The following is a 23,706-nucleotide window of genomic DNA, read 5'->3' on the forward strand; positions in this document are numbered from 1 at the left end:
GCCTAAAACATGGCATGGTTTAAAGTTGCACGTGTGTCGAAACTAGAATGTGGTACCTTCACGTTAAAAATTATACGATTTTGCAGATTTTCAGTATCGATACTTCATTAAAATAACGAGCAATCAGAGAGCACTCCTGACAGGCTGCGTGCAAGCATTAACTGAATGGCGCTGTCACAGACAGCAAGTGATCGCAGGCAGTGGTGTAGTCCAGGGTATACGCAGGTATACGGAGTATAACCACTTATTTTTCAGTCAGCACTGAGTATACCCACTTCTCAAAACAGGGCGTTTATCTTGTATGGGCTGCTTAAAAAAAATAAGAGTATACCCACTTCTCCAGGGACAAGTACCACTGATCGCAGGGGAGCTGCAAGAACGTAGCCCAATTCATTGACAAAATTAAACTGTATTGAGAAAACACTATACATATTTATCTATAATTGCAGTAGCCTATGCCAGTATCGTATCGTATTTGTGGCATTGTATCGTAAGTATCGGGTATCGTGATATTTATGGCAGGTCGAAGAGGGAGTTTGTCAAGAACTGCATGATAAAAGTTTGCGACATCTTGTGCCCTTATAAAAGGCAAGCATTTTTAAATGTGAGCCTGAGCAGAAACTCCGTTGATTGTGTATGTTTCTTCCATCATTTATGTAGCGTTGCGTAGGCTAAGTTTGAGCATAAAACAGCCTCAAAATGCTGCAGAATTCAACGTAGCTCACGCTCAACGAACGAACGAAACTGACAAAACCGAAAGGACTTCATAGCAAATAGCGCTAATCCCTGATTGGTGTGATTGTGAACTCACTTTGACCTCATTATTTGATTCGCTTTGGTAAAAAGGAACGAGGGGCTTTACTAAATGTAATGGAGTAAAAAGTACGAATTTTCACTTTGAAATGTAGTGGAGTGAAAGTATAAAGTCAAACCAAATAGAAATACTTGAGTAAAGTACAGATACATAGATATGTTACTTAAGTACAGGAACGAATTACATTTACTTCGTTACTGTCCACCACTGACAGCCCATCTGATTTGAGGATATTGCTCTTTTTTGGTAAATTTTGGTATAGGTAGGCCTATACATTATAATCCTATTGGCTACATTTGTGTTTGTTCTGTAAATTGACTTGAAGCCTATTTGACAGAAGACAGATAGGCTGTTTGTCACAAAATAATGGCATTCACTCTTGTAGCCTACGATCTCTTTACAAATTACAATTTAAAGAGTGGTAGGCCTACGTTTGACCTCCCCCCCCCCCTCCTTTGAAACCTTCTGGTGTCCTGGATGTTATGTCCATTATTTTCTGTTAGGCTACAGCCTTCGTCATGTAGGCTACATCACATCTGTCATACGCTTCGTGTCCATGTCCCTGTGGACGTGATGTGTCTGTGTCATTTATTACGTGCGAGTAATCTCCAGTAGGACAAACTCAGTGTCCCAAGCAACATGTTACGCAAACCAACAATGCCTTTATTTATGTTTATGACTTTACCTTGTATTTATCAGACAAACACTCATTGTGTTTGTAGCCCGCTTTAGGGAAAACCGGTGTTTTCGATTCAGGCTTGGCTACATTACCAACAGGGTTGGTTTTCTTCGTGCAACCACCGCACAGTTTTTCCTCCCTGTGGGTTCACAGGGCAATAGCCTACTTACACCACACAATTCAGATTGCATCCTTTAATAGGCGTTGTTTCCCTTGTTGCTGTAACCAGGAAATGAAGGGTTGTCCTTTAGTCCAACACTCTGCTGACAACTTTACGTCCTTGTTATTCGGCGCCCTGGTCAAGAATTGTCAACGCAATGAAAGAAGAGAGGAGCCCGTCATTGGCATGTTTTAGGTACAACTGCCATCGTTTGTTTGGATGCCATCATGCGCGCTAATCGAACTACAGTCCGTTTGTGAGTACCTTGAAGTTCCTTAATGTTATCGTACAGTGTGGCGCAGGTTACGTCAGTTACAGAGCGTAACCTGCTATTTCTGCGCGACTGCGCCGGCCTGCATTTCACCACAGAGCTCATTCCATTTAGTTTCATAAGATTAACCCGTTTAGGTGTCAAGGTAAATTGCCGTGTTATTATTGAAATTATGGTGCATACACAATTTATTTTATGATCTGTCTGCCTAACTACTCGTAGTTGTCCGTCTTTAAGTTCGACGTAGGCTGTACGGTAGCGCACTATTTCATGAAAGAACGAAAGAAACAAAAACTATTCAGCAATGTCAAACATATGTCGCTGTGGTTGCGTATGAATTGAGCGTAGGCTATGGCATGACCTTTGTGCGTGCCCCGAGTTGTTAGAGAAACCGACTAAAGTTCAAAAGTTCACTACCCAGCAGGTAAGACATGTTTAGGATACAGTGGCTGTACTGATACAACTGAAACCGAATGTGATACAAAGTAAAAACAAAATAAAATGTATTGTAATATTTTGTGGAAAGTGTGAAGCGAGTCTGTATTTGTCTGACAGCAACGAATGCGGATCTGATTTCTAATGAGAATGACGCCTATGAAGCCTGACCTACATAGGTGAATAGGTGAAGTTAGGTGAAGTTTGCACGCCGTGGATGTTGTATGAGACATTACATGTTGGCTGTCATCTCAGAGTAAGCCCCCTACCAGACAAGATCAACCAGTTTGACAGATCAACGTTTATGATCTTGGCGCAGCATTCATTCCATGAAGTTAAGCTGCCTTCATCACAAACAGTTCTGAAATTAAATGACTTGCAGTGTTTTGAAAACGACGTTTTCCCTTTGCATTCTCAAAAATGTTGCTTCCTCGATGAACGTTGCATTCTTTGGGAGGTGGAGTTGGAATTTGAACTTCAGTTTCCTAGTGAGCAGAGTTTGAGATTTAATGACGTGATTCAAGTTGTATCCGATTTTGAAGCTCTAATAGTGAGTAAGTTGTGCACAAATGCTAAATATGATATTTTGATATGGGAGTTATAAGGTTCTGTTAAAACGAACTAAGAGCTAGGCGGACTATGTTATTATTTGTAATAGTTATGAGGTAGTGGTGATGTGTAGGAAGTAAGCTGGCATTTATGTGTTTGACTAAATATTGTGACTGGAGATTTATTGATTCTGTAAATCTGAATCATAATTTTCTACAGTGGATGGTTTAAAAATCTTGTCTGAAACACGCTTGTTTGCAGAGGAAAGTCTTAAGTGGCAGGTGACCTCAACCCTCTGACACACACAAACACACACACACACACGCAGACACAACAAGGCACACAGCAAAGAGTCAGCCGCTGTGATTTGTTTTCCCTCATGAGTATGTCAGGCTCTCAGCTCTGTAAATATCACCAGTGGTCATGTGGTGGCATGGGGTTTATTGACGCTTCTTAGTGCTGAAATGAAATCTGTTTGATTTTTTTTGCCAAATCCCTTTTATTTTTTTGTATTCGGGTTTGTCAATTGAATTGTCATCAAATTGTATGTCCATTAAAAAAAAAAGATTTTAGTCAGAGAACAGTTGGAACAGAGGGACATTTGGAACGTCTCAAGTAACTTACAATCGTGGCAAGCCTGATCTGTGATTTTGCTTTTGCACATTCTTAGTAGCCTACCTCTTTGATGTTGGGAAATTATCAGGACATACACCTCTCCAGTCTTGCTGGAAGAGAGCAGTTGCTAGTTATGGTAGCATGAGTCACTTTTGGGTGAAGTATGAAGTGGTTTGGTGGTTGAAGTGCATTTAGCATGAAAGGTTAACTGATGTGCTCAGGTGTATGTTTGTGATTGTGTGGTTAATCAGATTCACATCCTGTGTACAAGCTCATGAGAAACAGTGGAAACTGATTAGATAAACTGGCTGGCGAAGGAGACACAAATTACAGTGAGGTGAGAGAATAAGAAAGATGAAAAGTGGAACAACTAATTGTTTTCTATTTGCTTTGGTTTGGTCAAAATAACACACAACAGCATGGTTGAGATTTTTGCTTTGAAGTGTTGTGGGTCCTGAGGTGAAAGAATCCTTCAGCCTTCTATGTCACGTCAACATGAAGATATTAGTCATATGTCCATAGTGGGAAGTCAGTGTGTTTTTGTTTCAGATTTGTGTTTTTTATCAAGAGAATGTGTGTTCATTTCATGAAGACAGCATTCTCTGACAATACCTTATCAGCCCCGTGAGACCTGCATGGATTTCAATGGGAAATGGTGACAGAGAAGTGTAGAGAAAAGTACTTCTCTAAATGCATTAGCTATACAAATTATATTATTGTGCGCAAGGGACCAGAGCAGACATGTATCTTATTATCTCTTTATTGCCACCCCCGCAATACTCTTCATGTTTTCTTATCTATTCTTTCCAAGTATTTATATCTGCTATTCAGGATTCATTTATAATGCTAGACTTTGCTTACAACAAGCCCTGGGCAGCCGGTGATGCCAAGGGCCTCCTCAAGAAGAAGAAGAAGAAGAGGAAAAAGAAGAGGGCCTTCAAAGACACGAATAATAATAAGAAGAGGGCCTCCTCAAGGAGAAGAAGAAAAAGAAGAGGGCCTTCAAAGACAATAATAATAAGAAGAATAATAAGGCCTCCTCAAGGAGAAGAAGAAGAGGACCTTCAAAGACAAGAAGAAGAATAAGGGAAGGACTTTGAAAGACAAGAAGAAGAAGAAGAACGAGAGGGCCTTCAAAGACAAATTGGAGCTATGGAGTGTATAGAGGGAACTCAAGCTATGCTTGCGAGAGGCTAAGGAGTCCTACGGGAGGGCGGTGGAGCAGCCTTAGCTGGTTATAGTCAGAATGTGCTGTTAACCATTCACTACACTTTCACTTAAAATGTGCATGTTGCAAGATGGCTCGGTCCTTTGACTTTCAAAGTTATTCATTATAATGGTGAATAGTGATAGAATAGTTGTACCAAAGCACCAATAACCTATATTCTGAAACTGGTTGACCATGAATTAGATATGTGACATTTCGTAAAGACTCAATCTGGTAACCCTGTTATTGTTACCAAAAAATACATTGCAAGGAGTCTCCCAGCGAACTATATCCGTCTACGGACTTACACTGCGGTCCACCATTTTTCTTTATTTTTGTCCACAGACACACCAGCACAAAAGTAAATAAATGCTCACAACAGTGAAGGCCACTTGCGTAGGCTACAGTGTAGGCTTTGCACAGCACCCACGTACAACTAGAAATCAGCTTGAACCCCTTTACTTGACTGACTCTGCATTGTGTTGCACTTTTCAAAGACCCATATCACTGATTCCATGAAAATGAAATTAAGCTTGTAATGGTACATCTTAAATACAGTCCATGCTATAATAATAATAACAATACATAATTTTTATATACAGTAGATCTTTTCAAAGGTCTCAAAGACGCTTAAATATAACATTAAATATATCTTCATCAGTTATTTTGATACGTAACTGTAAAAATGTTTGCTCTGTCTACAAGCATAGTATGTATACTTTATGAGGAGCCAGATGAGCATGTTGGTCATCACGCCTCCAGGTATTTGAGCCCTATCAGTGATTCATCTCGACACATGGCATGACACTGCTTAGTGATGTGTGTGGGTGTGTGAATGTTGCAAACTGGAGGACACAATTCAAGAGGAAAAGGCGCAGCAATTGATTGCAAACAGGTTTATTGTCAGTCTTGGGATAATAACACGGACCCGTGGGAATTGATGCTAAAGGTCGTGCAGAGTAGATTCCTTCGAGGTGTTATTATAGTAGATTCTTGTTTAGTTTGTGTGTGTGTGTGTGTGTGTGTGTGTGTGTGTGTGTGTGTGTGTGTGTGTGTGTGTGTGTGTGTGTGTGTGTGTGTGTGTGTGTGTGTGTGTGTGCTTGGTGTGTGCTAAACCATTGTTTGTTCCATTTATATATATTTTTAAATCAGCCTGCAAATACATCCCTATTCATCGCTGTGCAATGCAATCTCCCCAAAAGAGAATAGGCTGTATGTGTAACAGTGGTTTCATCACCGCGCACTTCAGCAGTTGCACTCAGCACTAGCATTCAACCAGAGAATGAATTGCGGACCCTTTGCGAACGCGGTGACGGCGTAAGAGTGTGTGTCTGTCTGTGTGGGGGGTTGGGCAGGTGAGCGGTGGTAATTGGCGGAGGTGGTGGAGTCTCTAATGGCTACCATAGTAACGTGTGAGGGGAGATGGCTTGTTCTTAGTGAGGGCCCTTCGCCAGTTCAGATACCTGGAACCAGCTCAAGCAGAACACACAGAGGTATGTTTTTGTGATGCTCACCTACTTTTACACATAGCCTGGATAACAACACTGTTCTGCAACAGTTCCATAGCTGATGAGCTGTGCTACGCTCACTGGAGGCAGGTCATTGAGATGTCTTATGATAGGCATGCTGTGTCCAATCTAAGCTGAGGGGTCCTGGCTCATTTATAGACTAGTTTAAGTCTTTTTGATAAAAGGTTTTAGTTCATTTAATCAGAGGTCTTTTGGTGTTGATGTGCAGTGAGTGAAATTCTTTGCTCTTACTTGCATTCGATTAGTGCTTTTGTGTCTTGCGTGGTGGGTTTTTGATTGCTTCAGTGCAAGATGCCATACTGAGCAAATGTGGACACAGTTAGCTCGGAATGGTGTGTATCTAAAGTGACGACAGGGGAGGTATATCTGAATGGAGGGAAAGACTAGAGTGGGCACTGAACTCTAGGGGATTGACTCACATAAAAGAAGGTGGTAAATTCTGTGACTTGTTTTGCATTCAGCCGGGACCTTGTGCCAACCAGGGTGAGGCAAGAGGGGATTCCATTTCAGTTAAATGTGTGAAACTGTCTTGTGTCTCTTAATGCTGAGGGAACCTCTGTATGTTGGAATACAGGTAATTTAAATCAGTTGTGTGGTTATGACTTTAATTAGCATTGCAACACTAAATAAAAAACATCAGGTTCATATTAGATTGGTTAGTTTATACTCATATCTGGTGTGTTGACCTAGTGTAATCAGTAGGATTATGGTAATGTTGTGTGCCATTTGAACTGTATTTACATATGCTTTGAAGTGGCTGTAATTGTGTGTTTTTTTTGTGTGTAAGTGTGTGTTTCCAGATACTCATTAGTGTAAATGACAGGTGATGTCCTTGTGTTTGATTATGAGCGATAATTCCTCCTCTTTGTGAAAAATGTCTTTCAAGTCATTTATCACATTTATCAGAGTCAAAATCAGATATTTCAAACAATTAGAAACCTAATTAGATTCCCTCCTTAACTATTCCTTACCTTACCTCCCATGATCAATGCATTTGACCTCAAATGACGTGATAAATTCATTAACCAGTACTCAATACATTTTTTCATTGCGTGTATTTTAAGATGACAGGATTTTTTTCTTTGTGATTGTGAAGGGTTGTGATCTGCTTTTTAGCTCTTCAGGGGGATCAACATGAGTGAGGAAGAGGAGCAGCAGCAGACGAAGAGCTCGGAGGAGGAGAGGGAGGATGAAGAGGAGGAGGAAGATGAGGGGCCAAAGATATGCCAGGTGTGTGGAGACCAGGCAAACGGCTACCACTTCAACGCCATGACCTGTGAAGGCTGCAAGGGCTTCTTCAGGTGAGCATACATTCATACACACACACACACACCCACACCCACACACACACACCCACTCATACTCACACACATGCACTCTCACACACTCTCTCACACACTCTCTCACACACACACACACACACACACACACACACACTCACTCACTCACTCACTCACTCACTCACTCACTCACTCACTCACTCACTCACTCACTCACTCACTCACTCACTCACTCACTCACTCACTCACTCACTCACTCACTCACTCACTCACTCACTCACTCACTCACTCACTCACTCACTCACTCACTCACTCACTCACTCACTCACACCTACACACACTCTCACACACACAGACACCCAGAGGTGAGATTTATGATTCAAATATCCAAAGTGGATCCTTAAACCTCTTTCAAGGCCCAGTTCAGCTATTATTCATTCATCCAACAATCCATGCATTATCCGTAACACTAAAGCCAGCTGTAGTTTTCAAATCAATTCTGTATTCATTTGATTTACATTCATGCAGCAGCCTTTTCAATGAGTGTGTACATTGTAGGCCACACACAAGTAAGCTCAATACAAATGTACTTCATAGTCCTTCAGGGTTGGTCTCCAAGGCACTACAAGCAATGCTATGTTAATTAGCTACTAAGAAAAAACATTGTGTGTGTGTGCGTGTCAGTGCACGTGTGTGTGTGAATGTGCTTAATTTCTGTTTTGCAGTCGAGCTCTTAAAGCCTATTTATTCTTGCCTCTTGAATGACTTGCCTGTTAAATGCATAATTTAGCGCTGCCACCTCTAGTGTGTGTTGGCTGATTGTGGTTAATGGATTGTGTGTGACATGTTGGTACCAAAAGGCCTGTTTTTGTTCATTAGTGTCAAATGATAAAATTACTGATTCGTTCTCAAGTCATAAGCAAGGTAAAATACAGTCAGTTGGTCTGCATGGCAAAATAAACTCCTTCAGGCTGATAACAATGGCAATGTCCACACCACACCACACACTGTAACAATAACGACTAGAGACTGATATCTTTGGGCATCACTTTCAGAACGTTTCTGCGAACATAAGAAAAGTCCTTCGCATTTGAAAGGCATCACATTGACACACAAATTTTATTTTTGAGAGGTTTTCTCAATAGTTGGTCAGTGTGGATGCACATATCGTTATAGTTACAGTTGTTGTTTTTTGCAACGTGGACAGCCCTTACCTCAATTGATGTAGACACAGGAGGGACTATACCTATGAAGAGACAGGAGGGCAAAATGCTGTATTGTAGTTCACTGTACCTAGCTTGCTGAAGCCTGTGTGAATATGTCTCCATGTTACTGAAAGACTGTCCGGAAAGTTAGAAAGTGTGAGAAGAAAACAACCTGCCCATTGAAGAAGTAAGCTGGTTCTGTTATCCTTAATCCAAGGTTCGGTTGCAGAGAGTCAGGAAACTCGGGAAAGATGTATAGCTTATAATACTTTATTCCAACGCATCACACAATCAACTCGCAAGTCGCGGTAAACGATAGAATTCTTTCAATGACATTACGGAGGGTTGTGGCCCTTATAGTACATAATTAACATGCAAACAATAAAGGTGTGTCCATAAATGAAAGTAGGAAGTTACCTTATTTGGTCTTACCCAATTAAGTCTAAGTTAATTAAATGTCTGTCTGGGGTCCTGGCAACCATTGATCTCCTGCTGTCTTTCCTTCCTGACCCTGGACAATAGCTATTTGATGTCTCAGGGTCCAAATGGTTGGGGAACAGGCCTGATGCCCGTCTGTGAGGCCTTAGATGCATATTGACAGAATGGACCTTGCTGTGATTGCATATGACTAAAAACCATGTATTTAAACTAAATCTAACAACCCCACCCTTTGATCATCAAATATTCTTACATCATGATCACAATAAAAGGTGATAAACAAATAACAAAGAAAAATGTAAACAAACACATATATCTCCATAGTGTAGTGGCTAATCATTAGTGTAGTGGTATCCATGTTGTTTGTTTTTTCCTAATATGGGTACCAAGTGCCTTATCTCACAGGTGAGAGCGAAAAACCTTCATTAGGAAAATTCTCTCACGATTCTACCATTATGTAGCAATCCTTACCCCACGGCAAGCTGCAAGTGGTAACTAGGTACCATCCTTGTTATTCATATGCGATTGAATATGTGACTCTTGTAGTATCGATGGGACACATTTAAAAACTGACAGTTGCATACATGCTTGGAATGTGATATCATTATCTGAGTATTCCCGGAGAAGTCTCCCCATGGATCTGTCCATCCATTCGTGTATATGTCCTGCAAGTACATGGAAATGTTCTTGGTGGGAAGAAATGTGTTGTCCTTAGGTGCGTCATGGAGGATGTCGTATAAGGCAGATGCGACTGGGGTGAGGCATGGTCGCCATCCACTGGATGCACATTGAAGACGTCGCTCTCATGTTGTTGGCTGTTGTCGTCGAAAATAGCCGTTCCGGGGTCATGGGCCAAATGTTGTTACTGAAACACATAATCAGAAAACAAGCGGCAGTATCACAAAATCCCAAGAATGTGGTATCTCATTCATATGAAAAACATAACATTGAACATTAAAACATTAGGGTTCTGACTGTTGTCATCAACCCGTAACTCATTGTTGTGTCCATAATCAAGTCATTATCTAAATTCCCATCCACTCATCATATTATTGCTAAAAGTAATGATATGATGAACATAGTAGGACTTGGCGTTTATCCATAGTCATATTTCCAGAGATTCAATTAACCGCAGACATTATGGCCTGTCTCTGATAGTCAGTCAATTTTGCAAACTTGGTGAATAAGTTATCATCATCACTCTCCTTGTCATCCTCTTTATGGTGGTAGGAATGAGTAGCATGGTGGCTTCTGCTCTGAGACCTGCATTGTTTTTCCCAGTGGCCATGTTTACCGCATTTCCGGCATGTATCATGTGATCTAGCATGTATGTGCCTCAGCATGTGTTCTGGTTCTGAATCTGAATCTGAATCCCAAGTGCTGACATATCTGATTTTGTGCTCAACACTACGTTCTGCCCTTCTTGCCGCGCTTACTAGGCTGTCAAAGGTAAAACCAGTGTCTTCCCAAGTAATTGTGGTCAGCTTAACAGCCTGTTTCAACTCTGGGTTCAAGCCTTGCAACATATTTGCCTTTAAAGCTCCATGATCGCTAGCACCAATATTTTCCTCTGTAAAACCACTTATACCAGAATGTCTTAAAAATGTTTCAATGAATTTCTGGGCAAAATCATCCACAGTCTCAGTAGCCTTCTGTTTACAGGCGGCTATCTTTGACCAATCAGTACTCGCATCGGTGCAAGTTTGAATAAAGTCACGTAAAGCTTGCAAGCCATCATCTACCTTCTGTTGGTTTTCTCCTAAACCACCTTCAACAGCTCGTCTAAGCTTGTTTGCTTCGGAAACGTTCAGAACAGTACATATCATGGCTACGCCATCCAGCGGATGTAGTTGGTATATGTTGCGCAGCCTGTTTATTTTGGACCACGCCTCCATCCCCGATTTACGGGGATGTAGTACATTTTTTGACCACGCGTCGATGTCCTGGGGTTTAGCAGGTTTATAGCTGTACACTAGATCCTCCCCGGCATGCCTAGTGGTTAATGGTCTCAATTTGGCTAGGCCGTTCAAACTCGTCACGTCATCATTGTCCTCACTCACATCACCGTCGCTATGGGGACCTATAGCTGATTGTAAGGTCTGTCGCATTTCTGTCTGCGCCGCCTCCCTCATTTCATTAAAAGGGTATAAGGTCTCGCTAGGTAGGCCTACAGTAAGTTTATCACAAACACGTATGCCTTTCTCAAACTCAGCAACCTGCGCCATTTTCGTTTTCTCCGCCTTCATGAATCTCACGTCCTCCGCCAAAGCTCGGACCTTATTTTTTTCAACAAGTAGTTGCCTATCCAGTTCAGACTTTTCATATTTTAACTGGGACAACGCTTTCTCAAATTTCTCATTTTCCTCACGACAATTTGTTTCAAATTCGACCTTTTGAATGGCCTTATTCTTACGCGTAACTTGACTCAGGATCACCAACGCGTATGGTATTTTATCCTTATCAGACAAACGTTGCATCTTTCCCCACGCACGTTTCACGTCATCCATAGGCCACAAATTACCATTGTCAGTCACAATCTCATATTTTGTCTCTAGTTTCCTTTGAACGTTATCTACCTTCAAATGATTATTCAGGAAACCTTTCACTGAGGTGGTTATGGTTTCAGAATCGATCTCAGGTACAGCCCGCCCACCTTTCTTAGAAGTGGGAATTAGTTTGGTCTTTGTATTCTTTACAGTCATTTTGTTTCTTTCACAACCCGGAAGCTATATAACAAACAATGTAATTTTGAACCTCCCACTTAAATTAGTCAAAACGAAAGTTTATCAATCCAAAAATGCCACGCTACGCAAATACCGACAACTGCAGTCTACTTAGCGTTAACTTCAGTAGGCCTGGTGGAAATATCTGCGCCTGGGCCTTATTCCCAAATAATGAATCAAACGTTAGTTCAATATTAGTTCGAGAACTTGTATGGTTTTCCCGGGAGAGGTATCAAATGTATCCGTATAAACAGAGTAAATTCAGGTATCTCAAACACATACACTACAACACGGAAACGACGTCCGTTAATACAAGATGTCTACAATTATGAAATAACTGTAACATCACTTACAAGTGATCGTCTCGGGAATCAAAGAATCACTCGTAGGCCCTCTTAATAGTTCCACAATATAAACCCGCCACGGAATCTCAATCCGTCAATATAAAAGATGTCTACAATTATGAAATAGCTGTAACATCACTTACAAGTGATTGTCTCGGGAATCAAAGAATCACTCGTAGGCCCTCTTAATAGTTCCACAATATAAATCCGACACGGAATCTCAGTCCGTCAATATAAAAATGTTCACCAAAATGGTAACATTACGCACCAAATGATCTGCCTCGGAATAACACGATCATAAAGTGGGCCCTCTTACGAGTCCTGGTTTCCTGCAAAACGGTCCTGGGTTATACAGTACTCTTCTGTTCTTTTTTTCAGCGATAAATAAGAGATGCACTCACCGTTTGAATTGAGAAGCTTCTCTCCTGGTAATTTCTTCCTTTATCGTGAAACTGGGTGGAAACACCAATTGAAGAAGTAAGCTGGTTCTGTTATCCTTAATCCAAGGTTCGGTTGCAGAGAGTCAGGAAACTCGGGAAAGATGTATAGCTTATAATACTTTATTCCAACGCATCACACAATCAACTCGCAAGTCGCGGTAAACGATAGAATTCTTTCAATGACATTACGGAGGGTTGTGGCCCTTATAGTACATAATTAACATGCAAACAATAAAGGTGTGTCCATAAATGAAAGTAGGAAGTTACCTTATTTGGTCTTACCCAATTAAGTCTAAGTTAATTAAATGTCTGTCTGGGGTCCTGGCAACCATTGATCTCCTGCTGTCTTTCCTTCCTGACCCTGGACAATAGCTATTTGATGTCTCAGGGTCCAAATGGTTGGGGAACAGGCCTGATGCCCGTCTGTGAGGCCTTAGATGCATATTGACAGAATGGACCTTGCTGTGATTGCATATGACTAAAAACCATGTATTTAAACTAAATCTAACACCATGGTACATTTAGTATCTCATCACGGTACTGAAGTAGTGTTTTGGGAAGCTAGTGTTCTGTTTCTCCAAGGTCACAACGGGACTAAAATAACAATGTGTACCCTGTCTGACCTACCACATTGGACTGGAATGGAATTGATTTTGAAATGTGAGTTAATCGCCTGAACTGGACTGACTGAAGATTAGATAACATTACAGGAAAGGTATCATTGCAGTATGACGACAGGAAATTACTTGGTCTTGCATTGTCCTGTTGCACAGTTGCACATCGCACTGTTGGCTTTGAGTTCCGGCAGGAAACTCATCGCTATGAGTCTGTTGTCGAGTCTGGGTCATAGAGTAAATCATAGGGTTATTGTACATCATTGCAGGTCACAGAGTGTGTGTGTGTGTGTATGGCTGAACCTTCCCACGAGGGCTATTTGTTTTGTTTTCATTTGGTTTGTGACCACAGCAACTGCTAATGACAAGGGCACTTGCGTTCCTCCCATTGTGTCCCTAAACATTCCTCAATGTGTCAACTAGATAATGTGGTGGAAGCTGACTCTTAAAGATACAGTCCACAGTTTGCAAAAGGTTGTTGATATTTCAGCTCAACAGCCAATCAAATTACACTGTTTATTCACAGAGGGTCTTAACAATAACAGAACCTCCTTCCCTAAGGGGCTTTTTTTTAGAAGAATGTCTGATGTGCACTACTCATGTGTCCTTCCTCCTCCTCCTCCTCCTCCTCTTCCTCACTCCAGGCGGGCTGTGAAGAGGCTGGGGCCCTTCAGGTGTCCCTTCCAGAAGAACTGTGTCATCACCAAGAGTAACCGGCGACAGTGCCAGGCCTGCCGCATGCAGAAGTGTCTCTCCATCGGCATGAGGAGGGAGTGTGAGTGACTGCCGTCAGTCTGTCTCACTCTGTCTCAGTCAAGCTGTCTCACTCACACTGTCATTGTGTCTCAATCTGTCTTTCTCACTCACTGTAAATCTGTCTCAATTCTCTCGTCAATCTGTCTCAACCAGTGTCATTCTTTTATTCTGTTTCTAACACACTGTCAATCTCATGTGTGTTCATGTGTAACATACCATACATTATGCACTATTATGACACATTATTATGCATTATTATTCTAATGCAGTGGTTGTTGGTGTAGTTCGTTTTTTTTTAGTCCGTTTTCTAGGTCCGTCTCGTATGCTGATAGTTTGAATTTAATCATCAATATTTGTATTTGTTGTAAAGGGGTCATTGATTTGCGGTACTGGAAAACTCTTGATAACTTTATTAGGATAATTGATGAGGGGCTAATTTAGAGGTCCCAGACATAGTAGCCGAGGAATCCCAGCTCACCGATACGCCGCTGTTGTGGCTAACCCCTGACCCCACTCCTTTCAGTGATCATGACGGACGAGGCGGTGGAGGAACGGCGCTGGAAGATCAAGCGGAAGAGACTGATGACCGAGCCAGTGCTGCTCTCGCCCCAGCAGGAGGCGCTCATCCAGGAGCTGCTGAAAGCTCATGGCGAGACCTTTGATAGGACCTGCTCCAACTTCAACCAGTTCAGCGTCAGTCTTTCTCTCTTCATTCTTAGTTATACATTTTGTTACATTAAATAACATATTATTATAAGTTCTAGTCACCAAACATTGTGTATCGCATTTCAGTAGCCAAGAGAAAATAGTCCCCCTTTGTGTGGCTGTTGCTATGCAACAGACAAATAGCATTGGGAACTTCACGTCTGTAAGACTAGCACAAAAGCTACGTGTGTTTCAATGGAGTTTTGGTCTAAGCGCTAAAAGTCACCTACAAATAATATTCGAGACTTTCAGTAAAGACTTACAATACTCTGCAACATTCGCGTAGCACAGAAACAACTAACCGAGTCAATTTGGACATATAAAAAGTCGTGTAGATGGCTTAATTCACATGAAACATTCCCCACTACATTAGCCACAACACGCCGCCATCTTGGATAGATATTTCCTTTTGAGTGCGCACTGATATGGAACACTCAGGTAGATGAAAACAGGTCGTACAGTTTCTATACCGTTGAATATAGCACACCCCGGAACTAACTCTCAGAATGGTGGATTCCATCTACCCGTGTTATAATTCCATCTACCCGTGTTATAATGTACATTTCATTTTGTATACATGTATTGTATGTAATGAATATGGACACATATACATTACATCTCCGTTTTCCTTTTTTAGCCCCTAGATCGGTGTGCAAGCTCAACAGCAGTGAACAGCGAAGTACTGCAGAGCACAAAGCCTGATGCAGTTCAGTCAGGAGAGAAAGAGTGGATCCAGAGCAGCGATGGTTCGGGCTCCTCTTCCTCGTTTCTGTCTCAGGGCTCCGTGGAGAGTAATGCTGAGCAGGAACTAGGTGAGAGGAGCAAGGGCGTGACCTTCACCTCGCTGTCCCACATCAACGACCTTAGCACATACATGATCCAGAACGTCATCAACTACGCCAAGATCATCACTGACTTCAGGTCCTGCACAGATCCTTATCGTTAAAAGTTTTATTTGATTACATCAGAGTGCATCGTGACCTAGGAAATCTGTTTCACACACTGAGACATATGTTATATTTCTGTAATGATTGAAGGCAAAATAATACATTGAAAAGGAAAAAAAAATATTTTCTCACATTACATGGTTTGTGAATTCAAAGCATTTTTACTTGGGTCAAAAAACTAAATGATGACATTTTTGGCCAGATGAGTGAATCACACTTGGGAAGAGAGGGTTTGTGATTGGCATATTCTAGTGTTCCCTGTCGGAGAGGAATATGTCGCCACTCCCATATTCAAAATTCCACCCCTCTGCTCAGAACTATGTTCATCGCTGGAGTTAAGACAACCCGCCCAGGCGGAATCGGACATTTCTGCCAGCCATTAACGTCCTTAAAACAGGGGCCAAGGCAGGGACGTGCACATGAATTTTGAAGGGCAGTTGCTCTGCCCTGGGAAAAAGGGCCCCACATTATTTTTGTTTGTCACAACAGCTGCCACGCCCCGTCCCGATCGCAAATTTTGCCAATATAATTTTAAACTCTCACTAACCGTTGCTGCCACGCCCCCATCATCTGAATGCAAATATATATATTTTCTTTCGGAGGGGCAACTTCAGTCGAGGAGGGCAAAAGGGCAGTTGTATGGAATCAGATCAATGCCATAAATATTTTGTAAACTGTAATATAGATTTTGCATCTGTAATATAGATTTTGTATAGTGAAACCATACACTTTCAAAACCTATCTACAGATACGGATTTCAAATACGAAATGTATCTACACTTTCAAAAACTATCTTCACTTTCAAAATCTATTTACAGATACGGATTTCAAATACGAAATGTATCTACACTTTCAAAAACTATCTACACTTTCAAAATCTATTTGCAGATACGGATTTCAGTTACGCATTACGGATTTCTGTTACGAATTACAAAATCTTTTTGGCACTGTCTTTACTTCCTTTCTAAAGAGCCAATCAGCGCTTTTGGCAGATTTTCTAAATCGCCAATCAATACATTGTATCCTGTACTGACTAGCCAATCAGCGCTAGCTTGCTGGTAACTGGGGAAGTTGAGTGAAACGGTGTATGCAGGCAGCAGTCATGGATCAGAGACTGAGAAATGGCACAAGTAAGAAGTCCTATATTTGGAGTTGTTAATAAAGTTATTGTAAAACGCACAATCAAAGTCAGTGGTTTTCACTCCACACTTCGTTCCACCTGTTTCAAAGATCCTTGTCGTTGTATGGAAGATATTAAGATCTGTTTTGGTAGCTAACGAAAGCTAACGTTAGCATTTTTCGTGACAGATCTCCTATTCACAGCATTCATATGACCCATTATCACGATGAGAACATTTAGCAGACAGACTGCTATTGTCTTGTTCTCCAGACACATGCTAAGTGATGATGGGGGTATACCGTTAAGTGCATCGCCAGAGCCTAAGATTAACTTAATAGTACAGGTGTTCATCAGCCCTTTGGGCCAGACATAAGGCATGCTTGTGTAACTTCCCCCACGGCGTTCGTACACCGAATTTTATTCAAACCATGCGGGGGAGACCCCAGATCTCTCCCTAGGCCGAGCGGTGGCAGATTTAGCTTATAATTATTGAATAATGAGCGGGCCAGCAGTTGCCAGCAAGCTAGCGCTGATTGGCTAGTCAGTAAAGGATACAATGTGTTGATTGGCGCTTAAGAAAATCTGCCAAAAGCGCTGATTGGCTCTTTAGAAAGGCTGTAAAAACAGTGCCAAAAAGATTTTGTAATTCGTAACAGAAATCCGTAATGCGTAACTGAAATCCGTATCTGCAGATAGATTTTGAAAGTGTAGATACATTTCGTATTTGAAATCTGTATCTGTAAATAGATTTTGAAAGTGTAGATACATTTCGTATTTGAAATCTATATCTGTAGATAGGTTTTGAAAGTGTAGATGGTTTCACAGATACTAAATCTATATTACAGATACAAAATCTATATTACAGATTACAAAATATTTATGGCATTGATCTGATTCCATACAGTTGCCGGAGCAACCTTAGTCCACTCCTGTGCACGTCCCTGGGCCAAGGTGTTCTTTTGTGTGAACAACGAAGAGCATGTTGATAAGAAGACTAGCTAGAGGCCAAACTAATTTTGACTTTGAACTGACTGTTCTCAGATTAACCACTGAGATACTTCTTGAACTGAGTCTCTGCTTCGACCATGAGCTGTAAACTCACCATGTCTGTGTCCGCTCCTAACCACAGGGCTCTTGCAATGGATGATCAGATCTCGCTGCTCAAGGGAGCCACGTTTGAAATGATGCAGATCCGCTTCAATATGCTCTTCAATGACAAGACAGGCATCTGGGAGTGTGGCCCCCTCCACTACTGCATGGACGACGCCTCTCGGGGTGAGGCCTTTCTTTTGTCTTGTCTTATTTGCTTTGAGTTTTTTTACAACCGTCTAGCAGGTTTTCAGGCAAAAGAAGATCTGTTTTTAAAGTCACAGAGACATTTTGTTGAAGGTTAGGTTTAAGAACAATATTTACACTGACGTCATAACGTCATATCGCAGAAAATTGTATCCAGTAAAGTTTGTACAGTGCTATACAGATATACAATTGGAGCAGTACGTGCTCTCTGGGTATCAAACCATCAAACCCAGGACCTTGGTGGTGTTGTTGTTGCTACCAGTTAAGATACCAGAACACTGTTCCATTTTCAAAAGATGCAGCCAGCATTTTTTTCTTCCCTAGGAAACATGATCTATTATTTGAGCCTACTTTACACTTTTATACGCTCTTATAATGCACCATGTAACTAGTTTGTAGAATGGCTGTTGCATTCAGTGGCAAACAAATACGTTCAGACTGCCATAACAGACAGCACTTGAAAGAGAAGGATGAGAATGACTTGAATGAAAATACCATGCAAGTCAAAGGCTGTATACATATTAAAGTCCATGTGCATAACAGAGGGAACCAAGGGTATTTACAGTTTTTATTTTGTATTTTTTCAGTCGCTTTGGTGCATTTCTCAGATCTCAATGTTTTGAAGGAATTGCAAATGCTTTGGTACATTTATGCAAATGTATTTGTCTAATTGTCAGCAGTTACCTGATCAATTGCATATGTCATGTTGACCAAAATGTATTATTATGCAGCCTCTCTGTTGAATTGTCATATCCCCCAAAACATCTAGGCAATTTTTCATTGTGGAAGTCATGACAAGCTAAATGGTTAAACCATTTGTCACTGTTTGTCAAGCATATATTTCATCAGTTTCAGTGGCACTGTATTTATTTGAACATTTACTAATGTAAAGAACCTTGATGACTAATTTTAAATGATAAGGCTTGATTCAACACGTCCAAATGCAGAACATGTGTCTTAAATATAATGGGTCAGTGAGGCAGACTGCTATTGCAGGGAATACATTGTGTGGTGTTTGTGTTTGTACAAGTTGTTTCGAGAAATGCACCTTCTGTTAAGGATGATTCTTGAAATACCAAAACCCAATCACGATTAAAATTGTGTTTTCCTTCTTAAGACTAAATCTTATAAATTATCGAGTAAAACTTTAGTTTTGTTGATTGTTCCATCATTTTGGCTCCATCACAGAGACTCTCCACCCAATAATCCCTCAGCTCTCTCCATCTTTAACTACCGCAGTGGTTCTCAAACTTTTTCTGCCATTCCCCACTTTGAACAAGGGGTGCTTTTCAAGCCCCGCCTGTCCCTCATCGCTCCCATAAAATGGTAGGCCAAGCTTAAAATAGTCAATTATTGAAAAAACCTCAAGTAATAACAAATAAAATTTTATTTAGGTCAGCAAATGTATATTGCTTGAAGTGATTTCATGTTTCATGTTGTAGTGTGTTGTTTCTATGGACACGAACACATGGACGGATTATGAAAACATTGGTCAGGACGTGTTACAAAATACACCGCTTCCAACCACAAATAAGAGATACATTTAAGCCACCAATACAAAGTCTAAAAACAATTGACGTTACATTTTAACATGTGACCGTTTGCAAACCATTCATTCATAGCTCCGTTGGTGGCAAACATTAGCACTTATAAGCCAGCTGTGTTGTAATCTGTTGTTGCGCTGATTCTTGTCGAATGCATCTTATAGTAACTTGCTGTGTTTAGTTAAGATACCTTCTAAGTATTTTCCATTTCTTGTGTATAATTGATTCACTCATAAGTTTTCACCTGACATCAATAAAGGAGCAAGGTGAGTTAACAGTAGCCTTCACAGCCCTAACTAAACTAACCTAAATAAAAAAAATAAAAAAAATAAATAATAATAATAATTTAAAGTTGCGTTAATTGCGTTAAAATATTTTCTTGCGTTAATCGCGGCCGCATTTATCGCATAGATTAACGTGTTAACGTTGACATCCCTAATATAAATATACATACAAACATCCCATCATCTCCTCCATCTGACTGGTCGCCAAATAACCACTGACCTAAATAACCACAGCGATCACATTCCCATTCTCCGCTGAAGAGGTAAAGCACACTAAAAAGTACACGCTTAAGAGTACTCGTCTGACTGCACTGATGGTATAATCAGCTGTACTTCTCTGTTCCACAGACAGGAACGATTAGGTGGGGGTTAACAAGCACAGGTGCTGTTGTGTTATGTCATGTCCTGCTGCTGTGTGACTAGCAGAGACAGTGAGTAATGTGTGTGTGTGTGTGTGTGTGTGTGTGTGAGAGAGCGAAAGAGAGAGAGAGAGAGAGAAAGAGAGAGAGAGAGAGAGAGAGAGAGAGAGAGAGAGAGTAAATGAGACCTCTCTGAGTCATCAGGCCACTGGTGTGCTTGTTTGTCAGGTCATTTTACCCTCACATCTGTGCACTCATGTGTGGGAGAGTGCATACAGTGGCATACGTGTGGGGTTGTCACCTCGAGTGTGCTGTGCTGTCTTGAAGTTTCCTCGTTAAAGTGCTCAGATCAACCTGTCTATTAGCTACTTTCCACTTCATGTAGCTGGGCTATTGTTGCTACTCCTTGTTAGCTTCTTTTTCCTTCTGTCTTTGTCTCCTCTTGCTTTATGTCTCTTTACATCTCTTGTCTTACCCCTGTTTCTGTCCACGACCTATGTCTAGAGATAATGATGGACAAAGAGAGAGAGAGAAAGAGGGGGTCGTTGATTCAACAGTATGGATTCACGCTCCCTGCCCCCATTCTCTCTTGTTTTTTGATGGGAGCAGATGATTGTAGACCGTTGTCATGGGTGACCACTGGTAGGAGACTCTCGGTGCTGGCCTTCAGCTGCCAACCCTTCAGCGCCTTAAAATCTCATCTGGGCTCTCTGACATGCCTTATTCAGAACATGAGAGCTCTCCATGGCAACATGTGTAAACTCAAGGGACTTGCAGGATGTGCTGGTGAACATAAACACCCTCGTGCAAAACAGTACAGCCAAATAAAACTGTAGGCCTACTGTCTATACTTTTGTGTGGCTACCCTGGCATTTTTGAATGTATAGTTACTGTGTATTAAGTTCATTCAATTGTATAGTCGTACAGGGATGATACGTGAGATACGGCCTGTGACAGCATACTCACAGTATATTGATATGAGGATACATGTCATGGCTTATAAATGATATACCGGTACATCACAATCAGCGGGTGGAATCCAAACAGAATGGAAAGTTTCAGGAATCACACTGTACCAAAACATCATTAACTTAAGGAGGTATGTTTAATTTGTGTGGCCTCAGCTGTGCCTCTCCTTTCTCCCGTACTCACTTTCTCTCTCCCCGTTCCCTACTTCGCTTTCTCTCTGTCTCTCTTCTAACACCTCCCCTACCCCCCCTCTCTCCCCCAACCTCCCTTACCTTTCTCTGTCCCACTCCACCTCTCTCCCTCCACCTCCCCTACCTCTCCTCTCTCTCCCTCCACCTTTTCTCCCTCTCACTCCATCCACCTACCCTTACCCCCCCCCCCTTTCTCCCTCCACCTCCCCTACCTCTCGCTCTTTTTCTCTCTTTCCCACTCCACCTCCCCTACCTCTCCCCCCCCTCTCTCCACCTCCCCTACCTCTCCTATCTCTCTCCACCTCCTCTCTCTCTCACCCTCCACCTCCTCTCTCTCTCTCTCTCTCTCTCTCTCTCTGCTCTCTGCTCTCACTCTGTGTAGCGGGTTTTAAGCCCCACCTGCTGGACCCCCTGATGAAGTTCCACTACACGCTGAGGGGCCTCAAGCTGCACGATGTGGAGTATGCGCTCATGCAGGCCATCACCCTCTTCTCCCCAGGTACCTCCAACCCCCCAGCAGCACACTCCTAACACCATCTACATGGATGAGCATGGCAGTGGATTACACATTGATGAGAGGTCAATGACATGTTGGGAGTACAACAACATGGTGTCATTATGTGTGCTCACTATGTGCAGTCAGTGGAGTGCTCTTTGTAAGAAGTCAAGAACAGGTTGTTGATACAGTGACCGGGTGCCATTTTGTGTGTTCACTATGTGAAATGCATCTCTACACATCTTGCCTTGCCTGATAGGGACACACCTGACAAGGCACACCACGGACTACTCATGTAGCGACACTGTTCTAGTTTAACGGTACCTGTTTTTTTAAATGTGCTCTGATGTTCTAGTTTAACAGAACCTTTTTTAAATGTGCTCTGATGGACAGATCGCCCAGGTGTCACAAATCATGATGTGATCAGCCACCACCAGGAGACGCTGGCCATCGCCCTGCTGACATACATCGAGTCCAAGAGGGTGGAGGGAGAAAAACAGTAGGTTTCTGAAGTTCATATATTTTGACAATTAAATAACTATTGCAATTTAGTTCTCACATTGTAATACTGGTGGCTATAGACAATTGAATAACTCTACAGTAATTTGTTTTCACATTTAAATACTGGTGGCTATTGAAAATGTAATAACGGTACCACAATTGAGTTTTTATTTAAATGCTGGTGGCTGTAAGTCAGTTAACTAGTTTTCATGACTTATTATTCCATGCTGTTCCATATATGCTGTCCATGCTGTTTGGGAATATTACAAAAACGTTTCAAATTTTCAGAAAATACTTTTAGAAAAGTATTTTAGAAATGAGAATGAAATGAAACTAGAATGGAGTTATTCAAGTTTGATCGTTGGCCAACTCTCCTTGCGTTCTTCACTGTTTTCCACCAGTCTGCTGTTCCCAAAAATCATGGCGTGCCTGACGGAGATGAGGACGATGAATGAGGAGTACACCAAGCAGGTGATGCAGATCCAGGACATCCAGCCGGAGTTGTCGCCGCTCATCCTGGAGGTCGTTAGCCAAGACAGATAACCATGGCAACAGCTAGCCACTTGAAAAGCTAGCTTCGATAAACTAGGTCTGTTAAGAAGTTTCAGGGATACTGGATCACGTAGGAGGGGGGGGCCTTCTCTCTCTCTCTTTCTTACAAACACAGACACAAACACACACACACACACACACACGCCTACAATACTGGGAAAGACGCTTTATTTTGGGAATGGCTTGGCTGGCCCATTCATCTTGCAGTGTGTTTACACTGCACCAAACAGATTTACCTCAATGATTCTGTTAGCGTCTCCTAGTTCAGAGCAGAAATGAGGCGCCTGCTTACGAGTCTGGAGTCCTCTGCAAACATTACTTTGCTGACATGCTGTGGACACAGACACACGCACACAAACAACGCTGCTAAGAGATTTAAAGGGACCAAATAAAATGCCACTGGAAGGTGGAAACTTTTTGGATCAAAACATATTTTTGGATGTGGAGGATTCAGACACTGGGAACAAGCTAAAACCACTTAAGCCATCTTAAGTACTCATGACTTTCTGTGATATATGGATGTATTGATGGCTGCTAGAGGACAACCCAGCAAGAAGAGACAAAGATGGGACTAAGCTGAAAAAAAAACCTAATGTTAAACTTGTGTTGACAAAAAAACTAAAACCTATGTTAAACTTCTTGTTTTGTAACTTCACACAGTATAAGTGCACAAGTACGGCCTC

The 23,706-nt window shown here is 41.6% G+C and overlaps 1 protein-coding gene across 1 annotated transcript; it reads left to right on the plus strand.

The window, feature by feature from the left end:
* Positions 1 to 1,826: 1,826 nt before the first annotated feature.
* nr1i2 (nuclear receptor subfamily 1, group I, member 2) lies at positions 1,827 to 23,144 on the plus strand. The gene is made up of 9 exons (XM_080838766.1): positions 1,827 to 1,909; positions 7,376 to 7,560; positions 13,948 to 14,078; positions 14,583 to 14,752; positions 15,402 to 15,685; positions 17,961 to 18,106; positions 21,857 to 21,973; positions 22,364 to 22,469; positions 22,873 to 23,144. Exons 2-9 carry the CDS (start codon positions 7,394 to 7,396, stop codon positions 23,012 to 23,014), a joined length of 1,263 nt encoding a protein of 420 aa, XP_080694892.1. The 5' UTR covers positions 1,827 to 1,909; positions 7,376 to 7,393; the 3' UTR covers positions 23,015 to 23,144.
* Positions 23,145 to 23,706: the final 562 nt, after the last annotated feature.

This window comes from Sprattus sprattus, assembly GCF_963457725.1.
Source record: "Sprattus sprattus genome assembly, chromosome: 5".
In the NCBI taxonomy this organism is placed as follows: domain Eukaryota; kingdom Metazoa; phylum Chordata; class Actinopteri; order Clupeiformes; family Clupeidae; genus Sprattus; species Sprattus sprattus.